At 43.0% G+C, this 10682-nt stretch overlaps 2 protein-coding genes across 4 annotated transcripts; one reads left to right on the plus strand and one right to left on the minus strand.

Moving 5' to 3' along the window:
* Positions 1-1362: 1362 nt before the first annotated feature.
* On the plus strand, positions 1363-5511 carry zmp:0000001267 (b(0,+)-type amino acid transporter 1). The gene is made up of 6 exons (XM_068580820.1): positions 1363-2079; positions 4105-4238; positions 4652-4781; positions 4865-4989; positions 5098-5185; positions 5281-5511. Exons 1-6 carry the CDS (start codon positions 1363-1365, stop codon positions 5509-5511), a joined length of 1425 nt encoding a protein of 474 aa, XP_068436921.1.
* Positions 5512-5755: 244 nt separating this feature from the next.
* Positions 5756-10492, minus strand: adprs (ADP-ribosylserine hydrolase). Of its 3 annotated transcripts, none has more exons than XM_068579659.1 (7): positions 10464-10492; positions 9146-9414; positions 8532-8628; positions 8197-8404; positions 7729-7916; positions 7522-7622; positions 5756-7018 (listed from the first exon to the last, which is right to left on the minus strand). In XM_068579659.1, the coding sequence occupies exons 2-7, from the start codon at positions 9345-9347 to the stop codon at positions 6624-6626; spliced, it is 1191 nt and encodes a 396-aa protein (XP_068435760.1). In that variant the 5' UTR covers positions 9348-9414; positions 10464-10492; the 3' UTR covers positions 5756-6623. The 3 variants fall into 3 exon arrangements, with proteins under 3 accessions (XP_068435760.1, XP_068435761.1, XP_068435759.1); XM_068579660.1 differs by lacking the exon at positions 10464-10492 and adding an exon at positions 9764-9780; XM_068579658.1 differs by lacking the exon at positions 10464-10492 and having other exon boundaries at positions 9146-9540.
* Positions 10493-10682: the final 190 nt, after the last annotated feature.

The raw sequence follows: 10682 nt of genomic DNA on the forward strand, positions 1-10682 counted from the left end.
CTGCCTCCTGTAATGAGTTATCTGGTTAAAGCCAGATAATAGCAGTTAAACAGGAATACCTGACTCCAGGTTGAAAAGCCTAATTTCAACAATCTGTTGCTCTAGTATCAATTGTGTCTTTGAGGAGACAGCAGCTCTCGAAAAATGGAGGGCAAAAGACAGAGACTCAATCTGAAGAGAGAAGTGGGGATTATAGAAGCTGTGTCCTTCATTGCTGGAACCATGATAGGATCCGGGATTTTCATGTCGCCCCAGTTTGTGCTGATTGCCATCGGCAGCCCCGGGGCCAGCTTGGTCATATGGACTTGCTGTGGATTGGTGGCCATGCTGGCGGGGCTCTGCTATGCTGAACTGGGGACAGTCATACCAGAGTCTGGAGGAGATTTTGTCTACATTCTGCAGACAGCAGGAAAAGTAGTGGCCTTTATTTATGTCTTCAGCTTCATTATTGTCATGAGGCCTTCCAGTGCCACAGGAGGTGCTCTGACTTTTGCTGAATATATCGTGGCCTACTTTTACAACGACTGCAAGCCTCCACAATTGGTGGTAAAGTGTGTGGCTGCAGCAGTTATCGTGGGGTTGACCGCAGTCAACTGTCTCAGCGTCCGCTTGGCCACCAACATCCAGGTGGTTTCCATGGTCGTCAAACTGCTGGCACTGCTTGTGATCATATTGGGAGGTGCTGTGATGCTTTTCCTGGGACACACTGAGAACTTTGATAACTCCTTTGAGGGAACAAATGCTGACGTCAGCTCCATTGGCATTGCTTTCTATCAGGGTTTGTGGTCCTTTAGTGGGTGGAACACTTTGAATTATCTAACTGAGGAGCTGAAACACCCAGAAGTAAGAGTTTACTGTTCACTTATCATCAGTTAAAAAATATAATTACGGTGTTGGAAAATAGAGATTATATACTTATACAATGAACATAAACTGTAGATCTGTAATCAAGCTCATACATCTTTATTGTCTCTCTGTTTATTGATTTTGTGGTAAAATGAATTTCTTCTTGACCAAAACAAGAAATTTGCATCGGCTACACATTTCTTTAATACATTTCATATTAAGTCACAGAATATGAAATGCTTGACAGTAAGTTACACAGTGACTGGAAGTGCAGAAAATAAGTGACAGTGAAGGAAATTGCCTGTGCTGTTTCAATACAAGAGTATTCATACCCGGATAAGGGATTGCATGAGATACAAGATTTACAACTATAGCAGATTTAATATTAAATCTAAGTAACACATTAAGCTCTTTTTATTGTATCTCAACCATGATTGTGTCGTATGTGTGTATATAACTTGTCGGGGTGAATAATAACTACAGTATTTGCATCATCTCTCTGATCCACATGACAACATGGCGTTTAAGGAACCCGCAGCTCTGAAAATGAAGCGGGAAATTGGCCTGCTTGGAGCTGTTGCTCTGATTTCTGGAACTATGATTGGATCCGGTATATTCATGTCTCCACAGTTTGTACTGGAGTATGTGGGAAGCCCCGGAGCCAGTCTGGTGATCTGGGCTCTCTCTGGAGGTATTGCTCTTTTTGCAGCGCTGTGCTATGCTGAGCTTGGGACAGTCATTTCTGAATCTGGTGGGGACTTCATTTACATACTGAGGATTTATGGATCATGTCTGGCTTTCTTTACAGCAGTCACTTTTATCCTGGTCGTGAAGCCGTTTGGCATTGCAGCAATGGCAATTAGCATCGCAGAGTATGCTCTAGCTGTCTTTTACACGGACTGCCTTCCTCCTCAGCTGGTGGTGAAGTGTGCTGCAGCTGTGGCCATACTGGTTGTTGCCACGGTCAACACCTTGAGTTCCCGGATAGCCATCAAAATCCAAGTGATCTTCTTGGTGGCCAAGGTGCTGGTGTTGACGTTCATCGTAATTGGAGGAATGGTGGAGCTCACACTGAACAGCAGTGTCATTGTGGAAAATTTGAATGTTGAGAATGCATTTAAAGGCACACAGTACTCTGTAAGCACTCTTGGAATGGCGTTTTATCAAGGACTCTGGTCTTACTCTGGTTGGTACAACTTGAACAATGTCACGGAGGAGCTGAAAAGACCGGAGGTGAGGCTGTGCAGAGCTGGGTTGTGCATATGTTCATAAGTGAGTTATTAATAGCATTATAAGTTTCCAAATTGTCCCTCTTTAGTGATTTGACGGATGACACCTTTATCAAGATCATGCAGGAAAGTTGGGTCAGAAGGTCATGGGGACGCTCTGACACGAAGGTGTAATTGTTTATAGTTTTCTTATCTAACTTTGATAAAGATGTGTGCCTGCCGATGTTGTTATCATATAAAAGATTACAGTGGATAGAAAATTGGCAACAAACAAGATCACAGAAAGGTTTTAGGGACAAAAAAAAAAATCATATTTCATAGTTTCTGAGTTCTCTAATATTGCTGGCTTTACCAGAACCCCCCACATATAGACCCGAAAAGACCCGAGGGGGGGCTGTGAAGAGATGGGTTGTGCATGTGTACTTAAGTGAGTTAATAATAGCATTGTAAATTGTTTTCAGATACACCTGTTCTTCTAGTGACCTGACAGACGATACCTTGATAAAGATTATGGAGGACGGATGTGTCCAAATGGTTACAGGTGTCTTTAAGTTCCTTGAGGACACTCAGGGCGGCATTTCTTTCCTGCAAATGTTTTCTTATCTAACTGTGATAGAGGTGTGTGCCTGCAGTGTTGGTCTCATGTGGATATTTGCAGTAAATAAAAAATGTAGCAATATAGCAACAAGCGGCAGTACTTTCAGGCAGAAAATGCAGATCACACAGACAGTTTCATTCATCATTTCTGTAGTCTGTATTTCTTGTGTTTAGTTAAAATTGATGATTTAAATCAACAATGATTGTGCAAGGTCACAGGCCCCCGATCTTTTTCAAGTTATTGACAATGACTTCACTTATTTGCTTACTTCAAACAGGACTCCCCGAGGCTTTTTTAATTACATTTTTTTGGACAATCTTTCAAGGGGAACTCCTTTTATCTTGGAGTTGGAAGTGGTATTTGGTCACTGAAAATAATTTAAAGTTTAAATATTTGTTTTACTAAAATGTGTGTCCTATCCTATGATGTCGCTGTTAAGCGCTTTCTCCTGCAGCCAGCTACTGATTCACAGAGCTCCACCCTCAATAAACTATTAACTGATGAATGAAAAAAAAAGAAAAGTCACGGAGAAAAGTATATGAGTTGTAGTAATTCTGTGTGGACGTATTCATTTTCTTTCACTGCTGTTGGACTTGTCTGCTTGATATGTGGCGAGAAATTAGAAAACAAAGCATTTAATGTTGAAACACTCTTCCAGAACAAACACACAGTATCTGCTGAAAATTATTAAGCTGCAGAGGAGAGCGATTTCTCAACTGATGTAGCAAACAGAACAAAATAAAACTTTTTCCAGGAAGTTGAGTCTCCAAACTCTCTGCTGCTGGTTCTGTGTGGACGCTCAGCGTTAACGTAGCAAAAGATATGCGTTTTAAAAAAGAAAACCTCACTCCGGGATCAAACCTCCTACCTTGCAGTTCAAGGTCAAACATCACCCACAACTATTGATAGGAATCAATGTCAAGATAGTCGGCAATTTAATTGACCTCATGTCGCCAACACATTTGAGTTTGATGGTCATAAACATGTAAAATAGCAATGCAATGTCAAGAAGTGTATTTATTGTTGTTCTATAATATAATATATGTCTATATATACAACTTTATAAGCTGTGATATCAAATAGCTTTTGTGGCTCCAGACATTTTTTTGGTGGAAAAAAGAGTTAAGATTGCTGACCCCTGAATTAAGACATTGGGAGCAGAAAAGAGCTGCAACATTTGTGCTTTTGCAGACAGAATATTACTGAAAGACTTTGAAATCACTTTTTTTGTGTGGCATGTCTTATACTGTTAATTTGGGAAATGTTTGGGGCCAAATTCTTTAATTATTTTTCGGAGAAAGCATGCAAATACTGCCAATGTCAATAAATGTTTTCAACTTGAAAGACGATCTATTATTCCAACGTCACTAGTATCCATCGTGGGAGCTTGTACACGTTAACCGAAATGTAAAAATGATGTTTTTCCATCAGGTGAATCTTCCTCGGGCAGTTGTAATAGCCATTTCTCTGGTGACTGGCTTGTATCTGCTGGTGAATGTGAGCTACCTGACGGTAATGACGCCGAAAGAGCTCATGTCCTCCAGCGCGGTCGCAGTAACATGGGGGTAAGACAGTACCTGATGTCACAGACTCAGATAGGCTGATAGTTGACTTGCTGTCTCTTGCTGTTAAAATGATAAATTTTTCAACAAGAACGAAAGGAGTACCAGATTCCTTTCATTTTCTAACTTGTAGTCTTCACGCAGGACCACAAATATCTTTGTACAGCGTCTTCCACATACGCAGCAGTGCACCACAATACCTGTACTTTGATGTGTAAAATCGGTGGAGTGCCCCTTTAATCTAAAAAAGACCTATTTCATGTCCCCCATCGACTCGGAGCAAGAGCACACCAGGAGAGAAGAGTTAATTACACACTTCACAGGAACACGGTTAAAATGTCAGCAAATATGAGAGGTTTTACAAATCTTTAATAACCTTGACCCTTGTGAGATTGTCACCCTTTTTCATCCCACAGGAATAAGGTGCTGGGAAGCTGGGGCTGGATCATGTCTGTGGCCGCGGCGTTGTCGGCTTTTGGTTCACTGAATGGGACGTTCTTCAGCGGCGGCCGCGTGTGCTTCGTCGCAGCCAGGGAAGGACACATGGTGAGAGGCCCTTCTTGTGAGAATAATGTAAAGCACGAGACCGTTGACGAAGAGTTTCACCCAGACCCCCGTTCGCTTTGTAGCCAGATATACTGGCCATGGCGCACGTCCACAGGCTGACTCCATCGCCGGCCCTGATCTTCACCACCATCGTCTCTCTGCTGGTGCTGATCCCCGGAGACTTCCAGAGCATTGTCAACTACTTCAGGTGAGTAGGATTTTTGTATGTTTGCATCGTTGACATTTCCTTTGCATTACTTGTATAAAGAATTGTTTGTATTCGTCATTTGACTTTCTTTTTTGTTGCCGTTGTCAGTTTCACCGCCTGGTTTTTCTACGGCATCACCCTGTCCGGACTAGTCTATCTCAAGATCAAGAAACCGGAGCTCCCCAGGCCGTACAGGGTCAGTGTACATATTCACTCTCATCATTTAGAAAAAGTTTTTACCAACACTGGAGGAGAATAACTTTGTTCCTGTCCCTTCCTCTCCCTCCACAGGTTCCCATGATACTCCCCATAGTGGTCATCATTATTGCAGTATTCCTTGTGCTGGCACCCGTCATCGAGAAACCTCAGATTGAATACCTCTACGTGACTTTATTTATCTTAAGTGGAGCTATAGTTTACGTACCCTTCATCCATTACAAGCTCTGCCCAGGGCTGTTGACCAAAATAACAGTGTTCCTGCAGCTGTTCTTGGAGGTAGCGCCAACCGATAAGAACTTGTAAATGTGATTTTGCATGAGCGTATTTTATTACTATCCATGTTTACAGATGTCCTTAGTCAATTTAGAGAGCACATATATAAAATGTATGAATTCATTAATATTAATAAAACGATCTCAACAGAACAAATAGTTTGTCTACTGCAATATTAATGCTCTGACTGTTGTACAGAGAACCTTTGATTTCCATCTCAGTTCATTTGAGATGCTCATTTGCTAAAGGTCCCAGATCAAAGAAAACAACAGGGTTGTATAACAATTTTCCACTTTATTTTGTTTTCTTGATTAATAAGACATATGATTCGGGGCAGCAGTGATAGGAACCTGCACAAGATATAAACACTGGAGAAAGATTGTTCTGTTCTCCAAACACACCGATCCCAGCGTGTAAACAGTGTGCAAAAAGAAAAAAAAGGCTCATCTCTCAGCTAATATTGGACCATTTACTTATTTTATTTATTTATTGGGCCATTTACAAAACTATTAACATTCCCATGAACCTCAGGTGTTTGTTGCATTTAGCGGTCTGTATGTTAGCAGTTGTGCTGTGCTACGAGAGCTCAATGAAGATGGCATTCCTGACACAAATTAGATTTGTTTTAGTCTTAAATTCAAAATAAACACTTGTACGGGTTATGTGAATATAAAAAAAAGAAGTAAAGTTTATTAAATTGTTATCCACCAAAAAGATGAAACAAGAGATGGCCAATTCCATAGTGCAGCTGTCACATAACCAAGGATTGTTTGACACAAAGCGGGGGAGAGAGGTGTGTGTGCTGGTGTGTTTAAGGTGTGTGTGTGTGTGTGTGTGTGTGTGTGTGTGTGTGTGCATACACAGACAGACCAAATTTCTGTTTTCACAGTCAATCTAGTCCATCTGCTGTTTCTTGTGTGTTCAGCTTCACTATTCTGTTACCTGACAAATTCAGCCGTTTTATTTTGTTCAACGTTATAAACTGTTTCAAACACTAAAATACTGTTGCAATGTTGATATAGCTCGCCCCCTAATAGTTCCCATTTACCCAACACAGTCGAAAAAACAAAAGGTATTAAGTGTAAGTGTGTTCAAGAGTCCTTTTTTTCTTTATTTTTTTTCTTCAAACTCCAGTTAAAGAGTCACTCAGCTCCAGCTTTCTTCTCAGTGCCGTTAGAAGCGTTTGACTGGCTTTCATCTGCGTCTTCGCAGCGCCGGTCCCTCGGCCCACTCCCGCTGCCTTCCTGCGACGACCGGCGGTACAGCATGTGGAGCCGCTCTGCATTCATGTCTGCATCCTCCGCCCCCTCGCAGCACCGGATCCACGACTGAGGAATGACCTCGATGCCATAGTGGGCGCCGGCGATGGCCCCCGCCATGCAGGCTATGGTGTCTGTGTCCCCTCCCAGGGCCAGGCTGTACGCTATTGTCCTCTCCAGGCCACCGTAGTTCGCCGGGAGGCATTCTCTGGGCTGCAGGCAGTGAAGGACGCAGAAGATGGCGGTAGGGACCGAGTGGAGCGCCGCAATGCCGTTACCTGGGAGGGCAGATGGGAACATGTTGAAATCAGATGAGAGCATGAGTTGTTCACAGGGCGAAAATGTGAAATAAACATAGCTGGGTTTATTAGGGCAGTTCCATCACCCCTGTTGAAACAATCCAATCGCTCTGTCCAACGTAAAATCGTTAACTCATCAAGAGCAGCAAAATGTCATTAATTTTTACAAAATTTGAGTTTTTTTGAAGATCTCCAAGGAGGAAATAGAATTCCATCCATAAGTGTTATCATAAACAGTTGGATAGAGGTGAAATGAACAGTTAAAATATGTAAATAATGCCCATGTAAATAAGTCAACATGGGCTGCGGGAAACTGTGACAGTGTACATTTCCCATATTTTAAGACCGAAGATAAATTGTTAAAAATAATTGAGATTATTTCTCTAGATAGTAACAATACAAATTGAGTACTGTACGTGTAAAACAGAAACTATCAATGGAGGGAAACGTAAAGATGAAATCAAAGATGAATAGATACTGACCCAGCTCAGAAATGACCTCCTCTATGCTGACCTTAGTCCTGTCCATCAGGTCTCTAACTCTGTGGAGGCGCTCGCAGAATGGCTTCTCTGCTTCTTTGAGGCTGGACGGAAACACAGTGTTTAAGGAAGATTGACGTGAGAGAAAAAAAATATGCCAAATGAACATCCGGTTACATCTCGGTCCTTTTCGAGCCAGGTACTACTCACATTCTGGCATCGTTGCGCGTCTCCTCGTTGCTCTCCACTTCCTCCATCTCCGTGATGAGCCTGCTAATGAACTGCTGGGGCTTGTCTATTGCCCCCTGCAGGGAGAGGTGCACGGCTAACGCCTGCAGCACTGCCCCATTATAACCCAGAGAGCAGGAGTGGGTCAACATGGCACCCTGACGGGCGCACTGGAGACGAAAAAAGGAAAGATATCAAACAAAGTCTGCATCCAACAAGTCAGGAGTATTTACCTGATGTGGGTCCTTGTGATGTCACTTGGCATAAAAGTTGAAAGCAAATTCTTGACTTAAGTATTTTTGTGTTCGATATATCATTTTAAAATCAATGAAAAATGAGAATTGAACTTAGTCGGCTGAATGTTTCTCACAGAATTACTGAGAATAACAATTCTAAAAAAATTTGTCCAGCTTTAATATAAATGTCAGCCCACTGATGCCCTCTGCTCACCCTTTTCACATCACCCGGATCGGGGAAAGCCAGCGCAAAGGGAGCCGCTCTCATGGCTCCCCCGTTCCCGAAGGAGCCCCGGCCATTAAACTGGTCCTTGGCCGGCTGGTACACGTCACTGAGCTGAGGGGAGGACAGCTTCTTCAACACCTGGATGACTCCAGAACCGTAGCCACGACCCGGGGACATACTGTACTCCTTGGCAAACCTAAAGGGGACAACAGAGCTCCAGTTTGTGTGCATGTGTAAGTGTGTATGTAAGTGTTACTCTCAACCAATTATAAAACCCATTGGGACAGAGAAGCTATTGGTATTGGAAGTGTGCACTTGAATACCTGCGAGCCATGTCCTGCTCATCAAAGCCGGTTCGGGTGAGTAGAGACTGGACCACACAGCGTGCCATTGCGGTGTCGTCACTGTATTCAAGGATAGCTAACACACAGACATATAAACACAACATCTTGCATCACATATCGGTATTACTAGAATGTCAGCACTGTCTGTAAATTTCAGAAATCTATCCAAGTCGACATTTTTCATCTGATGTTACAGTGAAGCGTGGGTTTTATCAATTTTAAATGGGACATTTGTGGATGTTATTCTGGGAACCCATAACTGCTGAGCATTTCCTATTATTTTGATGTACTGCTATAAAGTATGGTTGAATAAATAGACAGAAGTCATCCTGAATGACGACTGTTTTTTTAAGTGGTGTAAAGCCTGCTATGTAACGCCCTATTCACTAAGATCATTACACCCATTTTGACATCAGGGGTCTTGGGGTAATGGCAGGCTAACACATCCCTCCTGCATACGTGATTTCGGGACCTAGAGGTTAGGTCCTAACGGTTCACGAGCAATGCATCCCCCCCGCTGCTATCAATGCCACCCGGTAATGCGGGACCGTGATTTCATTTTCCGGCATGAAGTCCCCCTCCCCGTCACTGACCATTGCCTTTGGTCTCGTCGTCCAGGTTGCTCAGGTGCTGCAGCACGCTCTCCATCGGCACCTCTTCTGCTCCTTCAAACTCTCCGCCGACGCAATCTCCCAGCACCGCCGCGACCAAAGCTCCTCTGAACCGGGACAAAGACCCCGGACCTCCCGTCGCCGCAGCCGCCGCCGCCGCCGCTCTCGCCGCCGCCATTGCCATTCATTCGCCGGTGAAGAGACTTGTCAACGGAGGCTGAGGAAAACAGCCCGCGGGTCGGCCGACCAGACTGTCGGACAGGGGGAGAGAAAGGGACCGACGATAACAACAATAACAAATGTCAACTCAAACTCCGCCTCTGTGCCGTTTCCTGTGTTGACGCGTGTTGACGCCGTTTGACCCCGACGAGCGCGTCGGGTCGGCGCACATAGAAATGCCGCATGTAGAGCGGGTTGTCGTCAACAGACAGGCTGCTGTGAGTTGTACATTTGTGTAAAGGGAAATGCGTGCAATACGGCAGTGGATGCAATTACATGCAATCAACTTTGTGTACAAAATAAGATAATTATTGGTGCATGTTGTTAGTTTGAAAGGGGACACCAGTAGATGCGCACGTGTAGACTATTTTGCTACTTTACCACCGAGCTCACTCTTGTTGTGCCCGCAGGATGCTGCAACTTGCGCAGATAACCTCATATTTACGGTACAGCTTTGCGTTTAAGATCGCCCCCTGCTGGATTGGAGCTCTGGCCCTGACAGGACGAGGCCTTGCGATCGTCGTGAAATAAATCAATAATGTAGAATAGTGGGAAATGTGGGACAAAGCACTGGGACAGTGTATTCTATCTTGTGGATTGGTCTTATTCTTAATTTTGCTTTATCTAATTTGAATTAATTGTCCGCATAATTGACCCCGGGTGATAGCTGGCTAAAAATATAAATGGACGAAACTGCCGGTCTTTTCTAATCACTTTTGATTCAAATAAATCTAAAAATGTCAGTAACCCTTTCTAATTATTTAAATAATCTAGTAACAACAACACTCACTTGGAGTTATGATTTGCTGGTTATTTCTTTGATATAAATGGCGTATTGATTGATAGAGACCGTTTTTTTTCAGATTGGGAGGAAATACTATGGATCATATGTTTTTTTGCTGTGCGTCAGGCTGAATAAACCACAGTGCAACCATGAAACAACAATTCAACAACAATTCAAATAAATCTAAAAATGTCAGTAACCCTTTCTAATTATTTAAAATAATCTAGTAACAACAACACTCACTTTGATTCAACAACACTCACAACACTCACTTTGAAAAAAAAAAATTGATCATACTTATTTTCTAGCAGAAGACAAAGCAAGGGAGTGTGAACCCTCGCCGTCAAAGAAGCTCAAACGCCAAAAAAAAAAAAAAACGAAAGTGGGACAAGCGACGGCAGAAACAACAATTCAACAATTCTGTCGTTTATTTCCAGTTCCGTGGACATTCCAAACTAAAAGTACCGTAATGACGCGGATATAGCGGGGCGTATTTTTTCTGGAGACGACATTTGA

Source organism: Clinocottus analis, unplaced genomic scaffold, assembly GCF_023055335.1.
Source record: "Clinocottus analis isolate CAN_PGR_092001 unplaced genomic scaffold, fCliAna1.0.p SCAF_17, whole genome shotgun sequence".
NCBI classification, from domain to species: domain Eukaryota; kingdom Metazoa; phylum Chordata; class Actinopteri; order Perciformes; family Cottidae; genus Clinocottus; species Clinocottus analis.